At 41.2% G+C, this 24,865-nt stretch overlaps 1 protein-coding gene across 1 annotated transcript; it reads left to right on the top strand.

The window, feature by feature from the left end:
- Positions 1 to 6,270: 6,270 nt before the first annotated feature.
- SNX3 (sorting nexin 3) lies at positions 6,271 to 24,025 on the top strand. Its single transcript, XM_075747835.1, has 4 exons — positions 6,271 to 6,533; positions 19,221 to 19,316; positions 19,705 to 19,829; positions 23,344 to 24,025. The coding sequence occupies exons 1-4, from the start codon at positions 6,372 to 6,374 to the stop codon at positions 23,447 to 23,449; spliced, it is 489 nt and encodes a 162-aa protein (XP_075603950.1). The 5' UTR covers positions 6,271 to 6,371; the 3' UTR covers positions 23,450 to 24,025.
- Positions 24,026 to 24,865: the final 840 nt, after the last annotated feature.

Below are 24,865 nucleotides of genomic sequence, written 5' to 3'. Positions count from 1 at the left end.
TTTGCATTTGTCAATGATTTCTAGCTTGTGGTGTTTAAAAGCGTGGACCATAAAATACTAAGGATGAATACTTGTAAAATATTAAGAACAAATATTCCTGGCCAGCATTACAGCCTATCTGCACATTAGCAATACAGCCACTTTTATGCCTATGAATGTATATTTAAACCACAACAGCAAGATACGTGAAGGTAAAAGCAATTTCCCTGAAGAGAACGCAAAACCTAGGGGCTAATTCAGCCCCGTACAGCCGGTCTGTGCTCAGCATTGTCCATGGCGGTATTGGTTTGGGTACCCACCAGGGGCTCCGGGGAGCTCCTCAGGAGAATGCCGACCGCCTGCCTTCTTTGGTAGGTACCTGACTGTCCTACCCAACCACCTCCATTGTGACGACAAAGCTCTTTGACAGAAAGACACAATGCAAAAAAAAAGAAAAAAAAAAAAAAAAAAAAGCCCAACCTCCAACGGAAAGGCGCTGGCACTCGGGAACCACTAACCATAATATTTGCCTGTTCGTTGTCGGGCCTTCCATTCCCATCAGAAATGCACCCAAAAGTCGGGATGTGGCTTCAAAAGATGTCACCTACGGAACGTATTGCACAAGAAATAGATAACAAAAATGCTCACGGTAAAAGCACAAAGGAAAAGCTTTAACTGACTTTTGGTTTTGCAACATCAGAATTGCTAGATCTTATTCTAGCATTACATTTCTGTGCAACATGAGAAAGCGAGCAAGTCAATTTCAGAGAGTATTAATCAACTTTTTTTTTTAATAGGTGAATAGCAAAATGTTACATCAGGGCACTATAGAACAGCTTGCAAACAAAAGTTGATTATATCCTGAATAGTGTTGCTAATTTTAAAAATAATGTTTATGATCTTGAAAATATTAACAGTGACTGAAGTTATGTTCTAACGTGTTCAGCTGTTTTAAAATACGTAGTTGCTCCAGACGCATCTTCAGTGTTACATACCTAATTAAGTAGTGAACTAAAGTGCCCATTTATCACATCTTAAAAGAGCTGTTTTCAGTGCATTTTATTTCATTTTTCCTTTATTGAGCATTTATTGCTTTTGACTCATTCTAGCATGTTACAGCTATCAACACCTGTGCCCATTTAGGAATGAATTCCAGTTCAAATCATAGTGAATTGAATAGACGTCTCAAAGATGCATCTCAATTGTTGCAATATTTTTAGAAACTCAAACGAGGAAACAAACAACTTCAGTAAAAGTGATTTAAATAACAAATAACTTATCTTTATAAACAGCTTATCTCCTTGAGAACAAAGAATAAACAAGGCAACAAGAGCCGTTTTTTTCTTCCATTATTAACTCAGATCACAATATGAATGGGTGAAATGTCAAGAATAATTGGAGAAAATGACAGCATAATCTTCAGCAAAAACATCTGATTTATTTAAATTGTCACTGTTTTTTTCTTAACCTTGTTATCCAAGGCAGCATAGAAAATTTTCGCATTGGGGTCTATTCTGACATCTTCTACCTAAGTGAATAAACCTTCTGCAATGCTATGAGTCTTCCACATACTGGCTAACTCTGAAATGCCACCGCGTGCTGTACTGCACACCCCAGGAACTGAATGTGCATTGGCTGTAAGCACTTGGCAAACCCACATTTTGTTGTTAACCTAAACAAACAGGACTTTCAAGTATACTTCTGTAGATTAGCATGGTTAATGTCCTGCAACAGATACAGATCCATTCTGTGGTACCTTTGTATACTTCATTCCCTCTACTTGTCCCTTTGCTCACCTCCAAAAATGTGACATTGCAACTGTGTAGAAATTAAATCAACACTTGTTCAACCCTGCTGCATTATTAGTCTGCCAGCTAGCCAAAAGTATAGGTGGTAAAAATTGGTTACAACAAAACCCCTCTGGAGGCTCCCATTGGCCTCTGGTGGTATAAAATGCACTCCTTTTAGAAATCCCAATGTACTGAACCTTATGGGACTGTGTATGTCCAAGGGCCTTTGGGTCTCTGCCAGATCTTCCTAACTTTCTGCAGAAGGAGGGCAGGATCAGGATCTACCTGCCTGCAAGGCTCCAAGACATTCCCACCATGGGAAACATTTTTGGCTCCCATACTTAAACATACTTTTGATCTAGGACTGACCATTCAGCCTACTCTATGAAAGTGGATTTTGTGGCTAGTTTTCATCAACATGGTTTCCATCAGAAGCCATTTTCCTGGGATTATGTCAAAACACTTAGGGGTAAACTTGTTATTAACCTCATCTATTTCAAGACAATCAAATACGCTATTAATAGTCTATGTTGCTTATAAAGCCTCAGATTAACAAAGCTGCAGAAATGTTCCCAAACTTATGGACTTAGAGCCATTTTCACTATCTGTTTACAGCTTGCATTTCAGTCAGCTCAAACAGCTCAATATGCTAGAAATTCATTGCACGGTTTTCCAGCTACACAGGCACTACTCAGCATCTTTCAGAACAAGGGGTTCACAGTAGAGATAAATTCCTGTGAGCTGGTGGATGAGATTTTATAAACTAATCTAGAAGTGTATATGAGAATCATCCCTGTTGAAAGGGATAATATAGTGCAAAAAGGGAGAAGAGGAATTGAATACAATAGTTAAATCTGAATATATATATATATAAAAAATGTGGATGTAACAAATTATATTTATATACTTAATATTTTTATCTGGATGATAAGTATACAGTGCAGACATTCAAACACCATGCTTCAAAGCACTGGCAGCTAATGTAGGAATCAGGAATTCATTTTTCCACATAAAGCATTGCACAATTAGTTCAATGCCTTGTGGGTTTTGCCTTATCCTGAGTCAGCGTTCCCCAAAGTTTTGACAAAATATGCCTGTGTCAACTAAAATGTGTTAACTTGGGCACTTGTCAGAAGGCTGGAGAATCCTAACTGGGTAACGGAGAGATTTGGTTTCCTTTCCAGTTAAAGGTGACTTTACTGTAAAAACAAAAAAGCAAACAAAAAACTCTTGAGAGGTATTACTATACCAAATTTAAGAATTACTCATTCGTTAATACCTGCTTCTGTGGGTATATGCTATGAAACTCCAGTATTCACATTGCCACTTGAAATTATGCCAGAAAATCTTTGTGTCATAGCTGAATAAATAGTATGTAGTTACAAATCCATGAGTACCTAATCTCTTGGGTTTTACTCTAAATGCTTGATTTCTTGCATCTAATCTTTGGACATACAAACACAGTGAACCTCTCTCCCTCCAGATCTGAAATTTGGCCCAAACATCAGAAACAGAATCGAAACTTTCTTTTCCGAATTTATGCTAACCTTCATCCTGAGAGAACCTTTCTAGCCAAGCAAAAACAACTACAGATAGTGTAACTCCAGTCTTATGGATTGCAAAAAAACATCTGAAACACAATTCAGAATAAACAAATGCATTTTCTGAGGGTTGGAAGGAAACAAGGAGGCTCACAGGACTCTGTTTTTCCCTCACCTTTGTTCCTTCTGCCTCATTAGCCAGTGTGGCATGCATGCTTTCACGTGACATGGGGCAGGTGGGGAGCAGTGGAGGGGGGGGGGGGGTGGTGTTTAGTCAGGAAGCAGGGGATCTTCCCCTTTGTCTCCCAGGTCAGAAGATTTGTATCTGACCTCAATGAAAAAAAAAACAAACCAAAAAAACAGAGATATGAGACATTACCGAGTCACTGTAACCTCCTTACCGACCAATGCTATTGACACACAGGCACTAAAACATTCACTCCCTGTAGTCTGCCTCCATACGGCCCTCCACCACCAGTTATCTCTGTTAGGAAAAGCAGACAGAACAGTGGTGGTACGATGGTATGCTGTGAGAAAAACATTCAGCTTAAGCCTCACTCAGTATAATTTACCCAGCATGAGAACAAATTATATTCTTGATTTATCATAGGCTCACCAACTTCCCAAATGTACAGTATTAGGCATTTTGTTTCTTTGAAATAGATAATGAAACCAGGCTGGGCCAGGAGGCAGACACTATATTATAGTTAAGACAATACCAGTGCTCTGCCGTATTTTCACATTTGCAGTCAGATGTGGCAGCATAGGTTGTGTAACAAACAAAAGCTGATCCAGATGCGTGCATATGTAATCTCAGTAGAATTAATGAGGTTTTTTCTTGCCTTGCTGCAAGACCAGTTTAATAACTTGTATAATTCAGGTAAGGCTCCCTTTCGCTCCCACTTTGTAAAACTCGTCAGCTTAATTTCTGTTTATAATTATAAAGTGAATAGTTGGCAGCTATTACCAGAAAGGAAGTAAGGAAGGTGCACTAGTAAGGAGGAGAAATAATACTGGAGGAGCAATGAGCAGAAAACTCACAGGAAAGTTACCAAGCAAACCACCTACAGCGTACTGGTTATGTGGATGGGCTATTTCTGTAGCTTAGGTTCATCTCTGCTTTGTCATTATCTTTTTATTAACACAGACAACTGCTAACCAAACTTGCTGGATGTTAACATTGAGTCTCTCAAATGTGATCTGTGGGCAGCCTGACATTTTGCCTACTGCCTAGAAACAGATTTTTAGAAAAAAATATTAACTAGTTTTTCTACAGTCTCATTCTACTTGGATAGTAATGGAGCATCACCAGAATTCTTTCATAAGGCAGGCAGGAAGGAAAAGGATATAGCATTTAATCATTAGAGGGGTACTGTTAACACATATTACAAATATCTGGAAGATCTCTAAGATGATGCAGTCATTTAGAAATATTAGCAGTGGATTAATGTCATTTCTATTCACTGATGTCCTAGATGCATCAAGAAGGTAAATATTCCACTTATTTTGGCAACATTTCTTTTATCGTAACACACCAATCAGGTACTGAAGAATCAAAGACCTTGTGTCTTAGAAGGGAACAATTCCATCAGCTCCCCTTCTCCCTTTCTCTCATTCTTTTTTTCTCTCTTTAAATTACTACTTTTTTAAAAAAAAATTATTCTGTAAACACTATTTTGCTTTCCTGTCCTTTATGTGAACAAACAAATGGGAACACACTCTTAATCTTTGTAAGCTATGAGGATATAAAATCTGGGCCAGTTGGTCATACTGCTATTAAATGCATATAATTTGTGTAAAATCAAGACTTTTTAAAAATTTTAATGCTACTCCAGACAACATTGCTACCTTGCTTGCAGCTTGGGTCAATCACCTAGACTTTGTTTTCAATGCAGAGTTTTTGGTAGGCATCTCCTCCAGCCTACATTTGTACCTGGCTGATTCCTTTTGCCTAACACCTTGCACATACAGCATGTCCTATCCAGTCCTTTCATCCCACCTCTCACCGTTTCATATCTTGATTACAGTATCACCTTTCCCCTTGATCTTGATACATACAGTTTTGTTCATGTCCACTGACAATACCGTTGCAAAAATCATAGAATCAGGGAAGGGTTTGGGTTGGAAGGGACCTTAAAGACCACCTAGTTCCAACCCCCCTCCCACGGGCAGGAACACCCTCACTACACCAGGTTGCCCAAAGCCCCATTTCTTATTCTCTTACACCAAGACCTATGTTACATTTCTAATATACCAACCTAACCTACCTGGGATTCCCCACCTGTAATGAACAGCAATCCTTCCTTTCCGCACTCTTTAAGAGCTGCAGGTGGAAAGTCGCAGCCAGGAGTTATGTGCTATTATTGCCATGTGTTGTTAAAACCACCTTTGGTTTAAAAAAATATCGGTTCAGTTGCTGCTGCTGCGCTGACCGAATCGCATCGCCGTTGCCTGCCTATGTTCCTGATCCGTGCTACCGTGCTACCTACCCGGCCTCGGCCTCACCGGGGGCCAGGCCCAGCCAAGCCACCCCGGGGTCGCCTCCCGGTGCGGCCTCCCGGGGCCGCCCGCACCGCACAACCCTCCTCCCCCAAAACACGACCCCGCACAGGAGCTCCTTCCTTGGACGAGAAAAGGGGACCCACTGCGGGCCCCAAGGTGGGGGGGAATCAGCGTGAAGACTCGAGCCGCCCCCCCCGCCCCGCGGAGCCCCCACGGGAGCGGGACCGAACGCCTGCGCCCGACTCTGCCTGGCGAGCGGGCTCCAAAAACCAGCTCTCACAGCCTGCACGCCACACCTCCCGCGCACGCCGGGATCTGTAGTTTGGAAAGCAGGCGGCCGCGGCGAGCGTAGCGAGCGGGACGGCTCCTGAGGACTACAAAGCCCAGCATGCTTTGCGCACGGGCGGTGGGTGCATCCGCTCGTGGCGGCGTGGGTGTGTGTTGCCGGGCAGTCAGCTGGCCGCGGGGCGGTAAGAGGGCGGGCGGCGCGCGGTGGCGACGCTCGGTGCTCGCTCGCGTGCGTCCTGCCGGGTTCCAGGGGGAAGGTGCCAGCTCCGCCATGGCCGAGACGATCGCGGACACCCGGCGGCTGATTAGCAAACCGCAGAACCTGAACGACGCCTACGGGCCGCCCAGCAACTTCCTGGAGATCGACGTGGGCAACCCGCAGACGGTTGGGGTGGGCCGCGGTCGCTTCACTACCTACGAGATCCGCGTCAAGGTGAGGGCACGGCCTGGCCGGGCGGCGGGGGGGTGCTGGGGCCGGCCCCGCTCCTGCTCGCCGGGGGGTCGGGCCCGCCGCCTCCGCCGTGGCCCAGGCGGGTGGCCGGGGACGGTCAGCGGGCAGCTCCGCGGGGTACGTGCCTGTCCCTCCCGCGGCGGGACCGGGCGCTTTGGGAGCAAATAAAAGGCTTGAGAAGGCGAATGTCGGTAGCTCCAGAAGCCTGTGTGTCGGTGTTGGGCTCTGGCCGGCTCTTATGCAACCGGGAGGGGTGTCCCCGGGGTGGTGGTGACGGGCCGCTGCCGTCGTGCCCTTCAGGGCCCGTTTCGCAGCCAGTGCGGTGAGTACCGCTGGGGAGGGGATGGCTGAGCAGCGGTGGGCTTCACCCTCGGTGCGGAGCAGGCCCCAGCTTCTGCAAGCCACCGGAGCTGGTAACTCTCCTGGTCTAGTGGTAGTGAAGACAATGCATCTTGGTTAAGGTAAGCAAAGGACAAATGCTCTTTTGGCGCTGCTGTGCACAACTGCCATTTGACTGGAATATTGCTGTACTGCGAGCAATTGCTTATCTGTCTATGAGTAAGTAGAAGAGGGCGAACTCGGCTGTCTGAGGTGTAGTAATATGGCTGGATCTGCTCTGAGAAGGAGGTCAAGTTCAGGATTCCAGCAGCCTCAAAAACCTGCAGAGAGTGTGTAAGTAAGTGTAGTGTGTGCACATGCTAGATCAAAGCTAGCTGAAGTGATAATGTGAATGTATATGGGGGAGGGGTTCCTGTTTTCTTTTGTACCTAAAATATAAATTGAGTGCCTAATAAATAGGGCTGTTTCTCATCATATGTTAGTAAATACTTTTCTTAGTAGCATTAGACTCTTTCCTAGCTGAAAGAGCTGTGTTCACTGATTTGCCCCAAAGGCTAGTAGTCTTAGGCTTGAGAAAAGGTATATGGAGTCATTGCTATGTTCCCTGGTCTTTCTAGTTTCATAAACAGGGCCTGGAGGAGTGGACAGAAAAACACATGGTCCTTGCCCGTGGCTGGTAGGGACTTCAGGCAGGGCACCCTTTTAGTCTATGCTGCCAGGGATAAGTTGGGTTGAAAAAAGGTGAGCTCTTACAATTTTATCCTTTCTTGTAGCTTGTGGTTGAGTCTCCTACCTTGTGTAGCTTTACTCTGTCACAGCTATTGAACCTGGTCAGTTTTATTACAGGCAGTAATAGAGAGGGAGGGAGCCTCATTGACCTCCTTGCATGTGTTCTCTGCAATATGTGTTCTGCTTCGACTGGACACCGTGGAGTACACATGCCTTCATGGCAGGGAAGGCTTCAGCTGAGGGCTGCTGCCTCTGTTGCTGAAATTCTTCAGACAAGATTAAAACTCTAATGTGGATCTTCTGGTATAAGGTCTATGTTCTCAGCTTAGTGTAACTTAAAATAAAATCAATTGAAATATAAAGCTACTAGGGAGGATACTTCTTTAATTCTGATTAAATTGTCATGTCCAGTAGCTATTCTTATGTTTCTGGATATGTCCATAGAGCAGGAAGAATGAACTAGAACAACTGTAGCCTGTGTTTGGCCTCTGTGAGAGGACAAACTAGAACTTGCCAACTTGTGTTGCATTATGTTACCCTTATCAGGACCCTAGCTGTCCAGTTAGCAGAAAGATGTAACTCTACCTTGCTGGGAAGTATTTGTGCCTTAAGTTCTTGCTGGCTGTTCCTTCCATGAGACTGAGCATTTGGAATTGCTGGATCCAGGGAAGATGATACAAAAGGGACTTAGCCATGATATGGCCTTGGGAATGAGGCCAAACTTGCTGGGATTAAAAAATAACTGTTTTTAAATCTGCAAGTGAAGTTCTTTTGCAGAAAGGAAAGCAAAAAAACCACGTTTTAAGACAGCACACAGGCTAAGAGTAGCCTATTTGTGGTAGAAAAGTCTGCATTCCTGTTGTAATGAAGACCTGGAAATGACTTGAACAAACACACGCTGTGATAGTACTATGACCTTCATCTAGTCTTCCTCCCAGTCCAACTACTATATAAACATTGCTTCCTCCACTCTCCTTACATGCATCTGTGCATGTCCACATACAGGCCTATCTCTTGTGATACATTATCATTCCCTTTCCAGTTGTGCACTATGGTACACATAGTGCATCCATGCTGTATACATTCATAGCTATCATGAACTGTAAAATTGAGTTTTATGTCTCTGCTGGAAGGCTACAAAGCAGGTAATACAAGTCATACAGAATTATGTTCACTGTCTAAACTTGTATCAATTAACTGCTTCTCAGCAGAACACAGACCATGTTGCTAACATGCAAGTTTCAGCATGGGGGAAGAGTTCGAACTTGAATTGCTGTAGTATTGTATTCCTGAAAGGTATGTCTTGTACTATAAGCTGCTTGTTGAAGCATGGTGGACAATAGCCACAAGCTAGCCTCTGTGCTTTGACAATTGCTTGTGGTCACAGAAAGTAGCAGCTGACACTTGCAGTTTCCCCCAGCAGTGCTAGTAGTGGCAGCAGAACAAACCTGAGGAGATGGAGTGACTTACCTGTGTCATATCTGGAAAACTATCTTTTAATTTAAACCAGCATTAAAATGTTGGGCGGTACAGAAGTGGATGACTTAACTGCTGCCGTGTTCTGGTAAAAGCTATTGGACAGCCTCGTGTTATGGCTGGAGATCATGCTAAGCTACAAACATTGTTGGAGGGGACACTGAGATTCAAGTTTGTGTTGAAGCAAATTAGACTTGTACAATTGTCATGAAGCTTACAAACTCTGTCCAAGGGTAAGTCTGTCTTGCAAAAAGAACTTGTGTGCAATACTGCAGACTTTGCCCAAATCTTTTATTGGCAAACTTTCTACTTTTATTGTAGCTGAAGCGTATCTGTTGCTTGGAAAGCAACAAGTGGAACAACCTCATGCTTTAGTTCTTGTATTGCTGTACTCTACACCTTCTGGTGGAAGTTGGAAAGCCTAATGGGGAACTCAGAAGTCTTGGGTGGACTGCTTAGCAGTATACTACTGGATAAGCAAGTGAATTGTACTTCAGTACTTAAAGTTTTTCATAGCATGTGTCTCTGTACAGGCCAGTAGGATGGCTGTGCATTGCAGTAAATGTATGGTACTTTCACAAGCAGTTAAGCTCTTGAGTGCTGCAGGTATACAGCACTTCCAGTGGGGCAGCTTGCTTCACAGATGGTCAGTTGGCCAAAGCATTTACTTTCTGAGCTTGAAGTTGCATTAAATATTCTGTTCACGGCAAACTGGACAAGGTGATGACAGAAAGCTCTCCACTGTAGCAACCCACAATGTGGCACCATGCCAATACAGTACAGCTTGGAAATGGAAGTCAAATGTCTTGTTCAGTAGTGGTAAATGATGGAAAAATGCCATCCTACAGTGCTAAAATAGCAAATTTGAGTCAGTCATGTTCTTGACAGGGTACTTGAGAATTTGCTTTCCATCAGCAGCATTAAGCAGTGAGTTTGTACCATTCTGAGGTATCCTTTGTGTGAAGGCTTAGGGTGAGCTAAAAAGGAGAACAATGGAGTAGGGTATAAAGCTCCAAGTGCTTTTTCTAGTGAAATTAAACTTGATAAAGTAGTAATCTCATCTAAAGATATCTAGATGATCAGTATGGTGACTGTGCAGTGGTTAAAACTAACATAATCAACTAGATTGCCTGCTAAAGTAATACAACAAACTATTTCACTGCCCTTAACTGTGGGTTTACACTTCCTCAAGAGGTTAAGTTCTCAGTATAAATACACTTGCAATGCCATATGCTCTTCCTCCTGAGCTGTTCACTCAGGAACCACCACCAGAGGAGCGATGGTTCCCTTCTACTTGTTACACCTTTTCAGGGTGGGCTTGTTCATGTCAATACTCTTCAGCAAGAGCATGTGAATACCTGTTACTATTTATGGGCTGTAAGCCAGTCCTCTCTGAATTCCAGAAAGCAAATGTAGAACGAATGACAGTTGTCATAGTATCATCCTACAACATGGCTGCTGTCCTCAATCCAGTTCCAGGTATCATTTGTCGTCTTCTGTAGTTGAGACAAATAGGTTTTCTGGTAAGTGGGTCAACGGGAACATCTTTGCTCAAACAGATTCTGTGCAACAGCTTCAGTTGCTAAATCCTTTAAGGAGACAAGACTTAAGCTTTACAAGTGATCTCTGATCCCAGTAACTGGTGACACACTTCAGAGTCATGCACCCACTGTAAAAGCAGTGCCATAGGAGATAAGCACATTGGTTAGAATACTGTCAACAAAGTATATGGATATCCAGGAACTTGCTACGTTTTGAAATATATCCCTTTGTTAACACTATTTCATCTGTTACTGTTTCTGTAAAAGTGACTTCTGTGCTGCCTGTTTTAGCTGGGTTTGTCACCTAGACTAAAAGGTTAAATTACCTGTTTGTGGTTAGTGAGAACTTGCAGAGAAGTCATTAATATTCAAAGTGATAGTTAGCACTAAAATAAAATACCTGTTACAGGAGCTACTAATCCAAGAAGTTAATTCTAGTTAGTCAAAACAAAGTTAAACAAAAAGCTTTGTCTTAATTCTGTTCTTTAATGTTGGATGGCTTGTTGCCTCTAATCAGCATGATTAAACTCAACACTAAGGCATGCCTTAGCTGCTCAAGGTTCCACAGTTCAGTGGCTTGTCTTGAGCTGTAGAAAGGTAATGCCTTATTGCTGTTCTTACAGGTGTTGTGAAATGCATCACTTGGGTGGTGGCAATGCTCTTTAAGACAGCAGTCACCTTTCCTATATCTTCTGCAGAAAGACTTCTATAGACCTGCAGAGGTACTTGACTATGTAGGCTCAGTGTGGGAAAGGAAACGGATACACTGGCTGTGAAGTGCCTGCAGTGTTAAGAACAGTCTCAAAGGATTGGGGAAGTATATCCAAGTACTGCTCAACTTGAGCTGCTTTTGAAAGTCTGTTCTCATCTTAATCCATTTTTTCAAGATCTAGTTTCAATACAATATTTGCACTTCAGCATATTTATAGTAGTTTGACTTGAGTGATTGACTGATTTGAGTCTGACCTCGGTGATCGAATGAAGTCAGAGTAAGATGGTAAATGAACTGAAAGTATGACTTGCTCAGAAAGCATGTGCAGAATCACACTCTTGATCTAGTGAATGTCTTTGAAACGTTATGTCCTTGAACAGTACCAAATTTCCTGTCCTTCATGTGTTTGGCAGAGTTTGAAATTGCAGACTCTTCTCCCACCATGAGAAGAATCAAATCTGCTGGTATGTGTAGCTTACTTCAGCATTGTTCAGTTTCATAGTGAAGCTTGTGGTGGAGTAATGACTAAACACTGACTCAGTGTTGATGTGTTCAGAGATGCATAATCAGCACTAATTCTCTATTTCTCTACTACTGCAAGTCTTGCATCACGCTGCAAGTTTACACTAACTGTAGTTAATTATTCTTTTAATATCCTATTCTAGACACTGCTAACAGATATTTTTAGATTCTGTGTCAAAGAATAAAAATGTACTGATTCAGATGACTTCATCGTTCTGTTCTGCAGCCCAGGTACTGAACCTTTACAAACATGAACTGTTCCCTTGAGCAGTAATTCAGAAAAGAATACCTGGAAGGCTGAGAACTTCATAGGACACTGACATGGAAGTGGAATGGCTTGGATGAAAGAAACTTTGGCAGCAAGGAGAGTGGATTTACAAGTCTGTTGCTTGTTTGCTCTAAGCAGCTGATTTTTTTCTGTAGAAGTTTTTGATTAAACTAGGTTCAAGAACCTGTTTCAAAGGTACTGAACTAGTTTGATGTTGATGTCTGTTACTGTGTAAATAAAATTACCGTGTCTCTGAATAGCACTTCTTATTACTATATTAGTTTAACTGGTGACTTGGACTTACTTTAGTTCTGCGCATACAATGCGGGCCTTGATCGTCATTTATTAAGAGTGCACTCTAGTACAGTGCTGAGCAGACTAAATCAAATGGAACAATGACTAATCTTTGTAGGACAAATGGCTGTGATCCAGGTAGGCATGTGATGCCAGAGTATTTTGATACATCTTTATTTTTAGATGACTTGCCAAAAAAAATGCCGGCTTGAACTTTAGAGCAGTCAGGTCTCTACTGTTTTTCATCTGGGGAAATAAATATACAGCATAGACTTGAGCTTCTGACTGTAGGGGAAGTATTTTCTTTAAGTTTTTTCACTTGGAAATGCTATGCCACTTGCACTACTGCAGGCTGTTGTAGCAAGTACATAATCTGAATGCTCTAGAAGCTATAGCACTGAGTGAAAGGTCTGGACTTGCTGTTGCTGCTGTAACTCTTCTGATATGAGAGGGATGGAGAAGCCCTAGCCTTCTAGTCAAGGTATAAAACCAAGTATTTTACCACCTGAAGTCAGGTCCATGAACAGATGCCTTCTGTGGCTAAACCTTGAGAATCCAGCTTAGAACTTCTGCCACAGGAGGATCTTCTGGGGCACATAGCAGTATCATCTGTGTTGGTTTTGTGGCCAATCTTGAAAATGTAACTACAGCTACTGTATAGCAGCTTTACTTTAAAATGCAGAAGAAAGTGAAGCTAGATCTTAAGTGGTTTAAAGCCACTTCCATATCTGGAAATAAAGTTTCAGGGACTATTTCTATGGGCCTAAGCTGCAGCACCCCCTAAGCATTAAGATGTGCTACAAAATAATGAACAGGACCTATCAGCCTTTCTGTAGCTGTTAGGTGGCTCCTTAAGAAAGTGAATGTTACTGCTGCAGTAAACCTGGAAATATGAAGATAATTAACTAGTACAGAAATATGCTAAGTAGCAAAAATTTATCTCTTGCATGTCTGAAGTGTAGGGATACTGTCTCTAGCTCACAGAGCATGTTAAAACTTTTGTTCCTGATAATTTTTTTGTTCCTGACCAATTGCAGCAATTCACTGCAGTTTTGTCAGCCCCATTTGACCATAGTTGGTAGATGTCACCTGATGATGCTAAAGCATCAACTTATCGTGATCCCTCTTCAGCCTCACAGTAGACTAAACCAGAACATACGGCAATTATACCTTGCAATTGTGTCTAAGTGTCAATCCCTTCTCTTCAAAAGGAATGCTTGGTATTTCAAAGAAGGCTTTGGCTTGCCAGCCCTGGAGAAATTATCTGGAGTTACTAATTCTGTCTGGGTGTTTGAAAAGCCTTTGACTGAATGTGTCCCCCTTAAAGTGGGCCCCTGTTCTTACTCTTGGTTTCTGAGGATGCAACCTGAAGGATAAGGAATCATTAAACACTCTGGTTTTTTCTAGGTTTATCTTAGGTTTTTATCCTGCTTTAAGCCTTTTGACCTCCATATGGCACACCATAGTTCGTCTGTTCATGATGCTGGGGAACTTGATCATATGATGATATATGCTGCTTGGCAAAAACCTGAACAGCTCAATGCTAATTTTCAGAGCAGCTTGTGACTCAAGGCATTGGACTTGGCAAAGGTTCTCTCTTGTCTAAAGTTAAAATTGATAGTCTTCATGCTTTAGGATGCTATTAGGATTTTGCCACCTTAGTCTCCAAGATGGAAAACGTCCTTGCTCCGTGTCCCAGTACTGTGGAGTGGGGAAGTTCTATAGTTCTTGGCATAGCTTAAGTCAGCTTTGCCAAAACTTGGGTGTATAGATATGGTCAGATTTTTCAGTGTTCTATTAACTTTACATCTTTTGCATGTATTATACCTGTGGTAGACTTGGACACCAAGTAGAAATAAGGGGGAGGCAGTAGAATTTGGCTCAGATCAAAAGGACAAACTTTGCAAAAGGTCAGATAGTAGGTTGTTATTTTTCTGTGGGGAAAGACTTTGCTTCAGTAAAGTACACAGCAAAAATCTGAACTTCTAGGGACTGAAGTTTAGAGCATGTTTGCCTTCTCTCTTTTTATAATTGTAGGAAATGGGGAGGTAGCTGCTCATGTGAAGGCAGGAAGGAAACTACTGGCAAGGTTTCTACAATAACAGTGGACTGCTGGACCCAGTTTTTTCTGCTAAGGGACAGCAGGTTCTTACATTAAGAAAACCATAATACTTTTTTATCCACCCTGAATGCTACTTACTGTAACACCCCAGAGCTCCCATTGGCTTGCTGTAAATGTCGCCAAAGGGTGTAGTCTCTTGACAAAGATTACAGCTTGTATGAAGAGATAGTAAAAAGCTTGAATTTAGCTTCTGAGTCAAGGCCACAAACTTCTATCAAAAGTGAGCTGAGTACTTTCTTTCACTCTATTTTAATGGAAATAGAGTTGTATCAAGGCTACCATAACCTACTTGAAAAGACAACATCAAAGTAGGTGCTATGGCAACAGTGCGGCTTTATTCTCTTTCTGTTAGGAGTGGGAGACATAGGCAATGCGTGCTGCTGATTGCTACATTGGCAGATGAGGAAATTAATCAAATTTACCTCAAACTATCCTGGACAACTACAGCTGTGGAGTTTCTGCAGTTGTAGGGGTAGACTGGGCTGCAGTGACACTCAGAGTCAATCTCATGGAGTGTCAGTATGCTCTTTGAGGGAACCCAAATGGTATTTGTGCTCAATTCATGTCTGGAAACAAATTTGTAGGAGCAAGTCTTGCTATTTGCAAGGCTTTTTCCACACACTGGATAATTTAATCCAGTCTAGATAACAGAACACTTAAAATTACTCAGAGTTATGAAGTAATGTATTTAAAATACAGTACTCTAGTTTTCCTTCTATATTTAAGGTAACTTGTATACCAGAATGGCTGCATTGGAGAGCTGTGTATCTGAAGCTGAATGGACAGTATTGACTAGTACTCAAACTACTTGCATTCTGCCTTTGAAAGTCTCCTCACTTGTATACGTAAATATACTCCTGAGCTTGGAGTTGGACTTGAGTTTGAATATGTTATAAGAACATAAATGTAGCTGAAGAAACATGCTTACTGTGAACAGGTTTTACCCTGAAAGCTACTAGCAGGCAACCACTGCTTCCCGTTACCAGTTTGTTGAACACTAGCCAAATGACTGTAGAAACTCCTTTGGCATCTGAGTTCAGGAATGCAGGAGTCAAACAGCAGATGACAAACCTAGACTCCTAACTATTTAATTTAACTTGGCACCAGCTCTGACAATGTTTATTCCAGTGTACTGGCTTGGCCATTAACTCACCCAGCAGAATACAGACTGTTAGTTAGACAGTAGTCAGAGAAAGCTTAATGGGCATTTACATATTGTCTGATACAGAAATAGTACTAGACAGAATCTGTCTTGTTGTAGCATCTTTCTATACTTAGGATTTTGGGCTATGTGGGACTTTAGCAGAGCTAGTTTATTGGTCCTTCTGGAATAATGCTTTATCTACAGGTCTGACTAGTGACTTTTGGTTGCCTAATGTCTTAGGTAATGCATAATCCTTTCAGGTTGAGGGCTTGCATTCAAACTGTTAAGAGGCATGATTTTGGACTAGGAAGTTGTTGAAAATGTTTTTTTATAAAATTAGACTAATCATTACACTGTAGAAGAAACAATTGCTTTCGTAATTAAGCTGAATGTATCAGAGGAATGAGCTATGCTCCAGGGACTGTGCCAAACTAGGTCATGAGTTTCATGACAGTAGGTTTTGCACATTAGTTGGCACTATAATGCTGAATGAGCATGGGGAGAAATGTTTGTAAAAATGAAACTAGCCTGACTTAAGTTTTGTGCCTTACTCTTACCTCTGTTCTAGCAGGCAAACAAAGCACTAAGTGTTCCGAATAGCTAGTGGCACCTCAGTGATTAAACAAGGATAACTCTCAACATAAACTGAAGCTGAAAATAACTCTTGATATCCTGTATGGTTTTGAAGTGATGCTTCAATAGAAATTGAAAGTATCTGTTGACACCTTAGGGTTGTCTACTTCTACCGAATTCTTGCCTAATGATAGCTCATGCTTCAGCAGCTGTCTGGCTTGCTTAATGAAAACCATCTGTCCATGGTAGATGGAGGCAGTAGGACATACAGAAACCCTTCCTACTGAAGGAAAAAGTGGTCTGCTCAAACAGGGTAATGATCCTTAATGAGAAAGGTCCCTATTTTTAGCTCAGGATATATTAACATCTGAAGTTACTGTATATGCCTAAGATATAAATAGGTTAAGCAGTGTAAACCAGGACTCTCAAATTGTTTGTTGTTTTTTTTTTTTAAATAGATCCTTTCTAACAGCAGGATATCTGATGAATGTTGCTGTATAAGTACTGATTTCTAGAGAAAGGAGAATTGCTGCGGTTTCTGGGGTTCAAGGAATATGAGGTTTAGAAGTTGAGATCAACAGCTCTAATTCATATCCAGGCCAAAGGACAGGAGACACGTGCTTTCCTTTAGCATGTAGTTGTCAAGTTGTGACTTGTAAGCCACTTAATTTAATGGGAGCCTTCTAGCATACTTTTCAGTTTGAACATTTCCAGTGCTTATGATCAAAATTGGAGATTTTTCAACTTGAAGGGGAAGCAAGTACTCTGTCCTTTTCTCCAACTTGCTAGCTGGGCTAGCATGTCAAAAGTTCAAAAGGGAATGTAGAAGGTAAAATGAGCTCAATTGGCACTTCTACCCCCACATTGTACCTGTAAGCCTGATATGTTGTTTAGAGATTAACTTTATAGACTTCATGCCCAGAAGCATGAAAAGAGTTCCTGAAGACCTGGGAACTCATTGTTTTTTAGCTGCTTTTATTCAGTTCTAATCCCTCTTGTAAGTAACTTGAGAGGAGAATGGAATATTTTCTGCAGGTGAGAGCCTACATGTTAAATATTGTAAAGGACTTTCTACCCGAGACACTGACAAAGAGTTGATGTTGTAATGTGGAAGGCTGAACTTGGTTAAAAAGCCAAGAGCTGAAATCAGAGAAAAATAATCCAGTACTTAACTTCTGGGAATCTCCTTCATGCGCTCTGGGGGACCTAGCTTTATTCACTCTTGAGCAGAGTATTCTTATCCTCAAGACAAGAGTGTTTATTTATAAAGCCTGACTTCTGACATAAGTCTTAAGTGCAATTTCATTATTAGTCACTAGTACAATCAACGTTTTACCTGGGAAGGAGAACTTGAATACTTTTTAAACATTTAGCAATAAGAGATTTCTTAGCAAAACACTGTTCTGTACTTTATCATTTGTAAATTATGGATTAAATAGTATAATGTGAAAGTACACAATTGATTTCTCAAGTACTTTTGAACTGTGACAGCCAAAAACTCCTTATTGGCTGGCAGTAATACAATGGCCCATAGTCATAGGCCTGCCTAGTGCAGGAAACTTTCTCTGCAATTAAACCTGTTTTGAGCAGCCGAAAGTATAACTCAGTGATAGCTTATGCGTATTATCCTACAAATGCTATCCACTTAAACTGCAACCCAGAAGCTGAGATGGCTTACAACTTAAAAAATAAAACAACAAAAAAGGCACTGGCTGAGAATGACTGCTGTACTTCTGCCAACAGGAAAACTGAGGATAGCTGTAGTCCCATGTGAACATCGGCTTCCTAGGGTACTCCTCAAGAACCTTCTTTAAAGGTGTATTAACACAGTGAATATGCAGTCTGATGACAGTAAGCTTTATTCTGTTACTGCTGGTTATGTATGGCAATTACAGACTCCTGGTCTAAGAAGGTCATAACTCTTACAAACATCTTTGTAACCATTTAGCCAGCTTGCCATCTCAATGACATTTAAGCTTCAGACTGTGATCTTGGAGCTTTCGATTCTGGGGATGTCATTAGAAGAGTGCTCTCTCAATGTCTACTCTTAAAATAACATGCAAGTTGAATTACAACAGTGGGATAACACTGGCCCCCAAGAATGAATAGAAGTAATAAGGCGCTCACACAAGTTAGTGTAAGGACACCTATCCGGGTGCTTGTGTATTTAACATGGTCTTGTGCAGCATTATAGCCTGGCTCCCATTTGATGTCTCTTTAAAGGCTGTTGGAGTTGAGTGCTGACTCTTAGCTTTGTTCAGGAAAGTTCTGCCTAATCAAGCTCTGCTTGGTTTAACTTTGTAGCAAAAGCCTGTCTCATCAGCCCTGAATGTTGTGTTAATCTCAGTCTTGTTGGCTTCTTTGGAGCTACTCAAACTTGGCAGTTTGTGCTATCAAATCTTCAGCTTCATCTGAACGGATTCACTGTAGGACTTGCTAGTTTTGCTTTGAAAGATGTTGGAGGCCATGTTGTATCAGGTAGCAGAAAAGTACAGGAAGCTTGGTTAATGTCCTGTGCTGGTACCTGAAACATTCCCTTGAATGCAGTAAGAAGAGACTGTGTAGATTAAGACGACTTTCTTCCCCTCCAAAATATGTATTTTGTACATATATTGGCATTGGAAATCCAGCTTCTGAGACAGTAAGAATAGCAGATGCTTGTGCTACCTTAGAAGCATCTCCTGAAGTGGTCAGCAAATCTGCTATTCTGCTAGGTGATATGGTGGCAAAATACTAGTGATAAGGATGCCATCTAAATGAAGCCCACAGTTAAGCAGTTTGAGGCACAGCTTACTCATGTAGCTCAGAGCTGTATTTCTGTATCTTGGGTGTTTCTCAATACTGTTGTTGCTTAAGTGCAACTAATCTGTAACTTAACAACTTGTTTCTTGCTTCTGCTTATCGAAACTTCTCATTTGTCTAATCACTAGCTTATGTTCTTGTTTTCAGACTAATCTACCTATCTTCAAATTGAAAGAATCTACAGTCAGAAGAAGATACAGTGACTTTGAATGGTTAAGGAATGAACTAGAACGAGAAAGCAAGGTGGGTAAAATGAAAGGTGAATACAAGTCTTCATAGACATACAAAGAGTAGTGGTGCTGAAATGTTATCATTATGTTGTAAAGCATATATATCATATAGAGCAGATGTTGTGGTTGAAAATGTCCAGAACTAAACCACTGCATCAGTCTTTAGCAAACCTCAGTTACACAATGCTAGAGGCTGAATTAACTCAAAATTGTTAAACAAAGTTAAACTACTTGATTTCAACTTACCTCTATGGGCAGATACTGTTCTTTTCTGATCATGTTTCATTACTTCACTAGGAATGTAATTGATAGGTTGGGATCTTCTAGGAGGAAGAGGTGGCACAGGAGGCGTATGAACTTTTTACAGGCTGCACTTAAGGACACTTTCCTAAATCTTTCAGGTTGTGGTACCACCTCTACCAGGAAAAGCTTTACTCCGTCAGCTCCCCTTCCGAGGAGATGATGGCATATTTGATGATTCCTTCATAGAGGAAAGGAAGCAGGCTCTTGAACAATTCATAAACAAGTAAGTGTTGGGTCTAGTTATCTGGAGATAAACTCAAAACTCTGCTCTGGAAAATTGAATTCAAGCTGCTAATCCTCTAATTATGGTAGTTGCACTAGGTTTAGAATAATAGCTTTCACATAATCTTGCAGTAGGACATACTAACATTGTTCATGCAGTGTTTAGTTTGGATATCTTAACGCTTACCTGAACAGCTGAAACTAATGTTAGTGTTGTTAATTTATGCAAATTGCTAAAATTATAGCATTCAAAATAGTTCTACCTTTTCAGAAATGAAAAGGTATCCTCCATTGGGTGAACAATGGAGCTTACAATGGGCTTACAGTGGTTTACTTTGATTGCAGATGTGAGGTATTATCAATTTGTGTAATGATGCATATTTTCTCTAATCATCATGAGAATCTTTCTCAAGATGTAAAAACACTACCTGAGGTATGCACATGTATAGGTTGAAATAGACACTTTGGGTTTTGTCATTGTCTTTCAAAAGGTGAGCAGAAATTGTAATAACAAAGTCTTACAATTCTTTTTCTACCATTTGACACTACTAACTGCTCTCTGGATATTGGCCTGAAGAGCTACTTTAATGACTTTAACAATGTGGATCCTAACAGTGGGTAAGAAGGAATACTGTCAGTTAACCAGCTCCTCTGGTCTCTAGAGCAACACTGTTCAGACCAACTGAATTTGGGACTGCTCCCTTTAAAAATTCAAGCTTGTCAGTTCCACTAGCATTTTAATCTTGTTCAGTAGTAATGCTGTTAAACAGGGACAGAGGATGTCTGTGAGTTAAACCAGAACTTCATCTGCTCATTAGTTATTGTTAGTCAGTTCAGCCATGTGGCTTGGAGTTGCAAGTGAGTAGTTCACTAAAACTGTTTTTCTTGTGCAAGTAAGCGAAGTGTGACTGTATGAAATCTCTTAAATTTTCCTTCACGTAGTTGCTTGTTAGCTCAGTTTAGAGGTATTGCTAATGGTTCTGAGCAGGTAAAATGCTTCAGACTGCTCTTTCCTCTGTTCAAAGAAAAGTAGAATGAATTTCCAAGCCATCTAGTTATGTATTTACACTACGTGAATGTAGATGTACTTATAGTAAGATGGAATGTGTTTATTTTTTTAAGGCTGTACAATGAAGGCAGTTATGACCATGAAGTACAACTTTTATACATACATGTAGGCTTGGGACTCTACATTAAATGCAGGAGAAGTGCACTTACTGAAAGTTTTTGAATGTTGAGTCTAGCAATATGTGGGGGAAGAGATCTTAAGTTCTGAAGCAGCTGATAGTGAAACAGTTATCTTAACTGGAATCTCTGAAAAACTCAGTGTGGCTGACAGAAATGGAGTGGTCACTTTACTGATATCACTTGTTCAGTCCTACAGCAAGTAATACTTTGATCTTGTTGAAGTGTAAAACTTCTTGGTCAATTTTTCCTCTTTTGAAACATAAAAGCAGGCCATTAATGTACATATTGATGTAGTGGCAGACTTGAGTACAGCTGGAACAAGATTCTTCAGGCAGAGCTCCTAGCTATTCAACCTCATCAATTTATTCTAATAGCATGACCAACTTATCAAGCAAATATTACTAATTAAAGTTTTGAACCATGTAGAAGCCTTAAGACTTTTACCAATTACTCTGGATACTAGTGAAATTAGTCCTGAAGTTAATTTGCATAAGTCATATAACTGCATTCTCAAAGCCGGTCTTTGCTCCTAGGACTAGAGAAGAGTCCCTCAGGTAACTGATATCACTGTATTAAAAAAAGATTTATGTACCAATGCCAGTTCTTGATATCCAGGATGTTGAGAAGCCTTGTCCCTCTAGATTTTACATCTAAATCACAGCAGTGCAGCTTGCTTGGGTCAGCTCTCTTGAGCCAGCTTGCTGGCACCACCGTGACACTCGCAAGGGTAGCTATGTTGCAGCACCCTTGTCTGCCTGAACCTGACTTTAGGATACATGAAAACTTTTGAAGTAGTAGCTGCTCTGTGCAAGGCTCACCTTAGAGAAGAATACTGAGAAAAGCCAACGCAGAGTGAGGTATTCATGTGAAACAGAGCTGAATCTGAGAGATCAGATCTATTCTTGCAATTCAGCCACCAATTTGCAAGCCTTCCTGAATGGGAGAAGGAATATGCTGCTGCCTTGTCATCACCTCCTGTATATCTTTCTCTTCAAGGCCAGCAGCTTCAGTCTGATGGAGGTAAAACTCAAACTAGTTATTCCAGGCTGTCTTCCTTGTGAACTAGTGCTTGAGACTGCTGCCCACTTACTAGAACCTGGGAAGTTTGGTAGGTTTTATGGCTGGTCATGAAATAATCTATCAATGCTAAGTAGGAGAGCTCAGCTTCCTCACTGAACACCCTCAATGACAAGTGAGTAGTGACAAGTGAATCTATCCTGTGGTGAAACAAGCACAATAGATACATTTGGAGAAGATGCACAAAAGTGCTTGGAAGTAATGATGCTGAGCCACTGGAGTTTGCATGTGTTACATGAGTTACATGTGTTAAACTAGATAACTTCCATTTAGAGTAAAAATGTTCTGATATGGAGGCCAAAGACTGACACAAGCTGTCCTAGAGAGGATGAGGGACTTTCTTTCTTAAAGGGAGAAGCCTGCCTTGATTGCCCAAACTGGATGTAACTTTTTTCAAACCAAGCTGCTTTAGGTTCTTATCTGTATGTGATCAATTTCCAGGGATTCTGTTTTCAAGGGAATCAGAAATTAACCTGCATAGAAGGCTGCATGCTAATTTAATGGTTTAAATGCAATACCTTGTGACTTTCTTCCAAGCTTGGGAGTGTCTTCTAATTCAATTTCAGGTCCTTTACTATTAAAATGATGGTGGCTCAGTCTATGTGTAGAAGAAAACTAAATCTGCAGTAGAGGCAGTGGTCTCTTCTAGAGCAGACAAACTGTCTCCTATGTTTCATATCTAAAGACGTCTGCAAATAAACACTCTTGCTGTGCATCAGTGCTGCCAGTACTACATCCTAGGAATAGTGACCATGGTAAGTCGCTGCTCCAAACAATGTCAGAGCCTTCAGAAGACCTTCACACCCCCTGGTGGAATAAGTCCTTAACTCTGCCTGGGCTATCTGCTATGGAATTTGGCTGAGACCTGAGGGGTTCAGCTGCTTTTAGAAAGGTGTCCTGTGTCAAAGGCATCCAGACCTGTAAAAATCCACTTGGCTTGCTCATCTCTAGATTTCCTAATGCTAGGATGGGCACTTTGATAGTCCCCTCAATTGCAGGTGACAGATGAGGACATAACATGCTTCCAAATGATGAGAAGTAGCTCAGAGTTTCTATGGACTGACATCATCTGAGAAAGAATGACAAGTCTTGCTGCTAGGCATCATCTAGTCACCAACAGTGAACTGGAAGTGAGATCTATGCTGAAGCACAGAACCATAGGCTGTTGGTATAAAACCTTGCTCTGCTGGCTAGCTGTGAGTAGACTTGATTTGTCAGCACTAATGCTTGGGTTTTTTTTTCCTTTCCAGGGTTGCAGGCCACCCACTGGCACAGAATGAGCGCTGTCTTCACATGTTCTTACAAGATGAAGTAATAGACAAAAACTACACACCATCCAAAATAAGACATACTTGAGTTCTGAAACCATTTTCTCAAACATTAGTGGTTCTTATGCTTGGTTTTAAGAGGTTGTAGTTTGTCTTAGCATGCTGAGGATAAACAGGCACGAAGTCTCCACTAACATGAGTACACTGCTTGGTCTTTGCATATGCTTTATAGCATTAAAGAACTCACTTGTCTTCTAGCTAAATCCCTCTGAATCCTTGATTTAAGAGTATTATACTATGAGACCATCCACCCCTTGCAATGTCTCACAAAACTTCCCACTCTTATTTGCAATGACTTAACAATGTTTACTGACTTGGCCTTACTTGAACTTGCACAGTTGTAGTGTCACGTGTTCACTTGTATTTGACTAAACTGCTATGCTGTTTCTGAGGTAGTCATCTGTCTGAACTTCTGTAGAAAGACTGCTTTATTTCTGATACCCTGTGTGAGAAACACTTATGCAATTGTCTTCAAGCTTGTAAAACACTTTATACTGAAGTAATGAGGGAATTATCTTTATATTCTGTAAGAGGGAAAAAATAAAATTTATATACTAAAGTAACTTGTCTAAAGTTTTGAAATAAAAGTGAAAATGCACTTCAACTGTTTTGTCACTCTTTACCTTGGGCATGGGGTATCCCGTGCTTTGAGAAGCAGGGACTTGACTGTACTATGTTATCTGGTGTTTCAGCCTTGCTGTGATGCTCTTCTGCAATCTAGTCTTGTGTTACTAACAGCCAGCACTAAATACCCTTAGCTGCTGGCACTCACCGCTCAAGCGTTAAAGAACATATAAAGGTGCTGAAGGCTGTTCCTGGGTTGTGGAGCCAAAGCTGGAACTCCATTCGTGGTAGGCAGTCAACAGATCTGTGGCTTCAATATGTTTTGGAAAAGAGTGCCTTTCTACTTTGGTATGAGAAGTATCAATCTAGCTTCAACTACACCATCCTACAGAGAAAGGAATGTGGCATCGCTTATATTATAACTTCAGTCCTACAAATATGCTTAGGGACCTAGTCATACAAGCCTGCTATGAGATGTGATCATAGACCACTTCCCTAAACATTAAAGGAAGGGGAAGCTGTAGCATTGTGCTTGTATGATCACTGGTGAAATGGAGGTGGTTGATGCCTGAGCTGCAGTTCACAAGCAATGCTGCTGAAGTTGTCTTTCTCATAGATGCTTCTATGGATGGAGAAGTTTCTTTAGTGCTTCCAAATGCAACAGGGGAGTTACCTATCCAGATGCTTGTGAAAACAGATTTGAGAATATTCTAGTAGCAATCTGATCCAGTGTTTTGTGCTATTTAGTAACAATATATGTTGGCTTAGACTTGGCTCTGCTGCTTTTTTTTTTCTTATCACCATCCAGAACATCCTACAAACTTATCAGTGAAGTTATTAGTTTCCTTTAACTAAGACCATAACCTCATTTATGGAAATT

The sequence above is a fragment of the Balearica regulorum genome, chromosome 3, assembly GCF_011004875.1.
Source record: "Balearica regulorum gibbericeps isolate bBalReg1 chromosome 3, bBalReg1.pri, whole genome shotgun sequence".
Lineage (NCBI taxonomy): Eukaryota > Metazoa > Chordata > Aves > Gruiformes > Gruidae > Balearica > Balearica regulorum.
The sequence above is the reverse complement of the archived record's forward strand: the minus strand, read 5'-3'. Positions and strand labels throughout refer to the sequence as shown.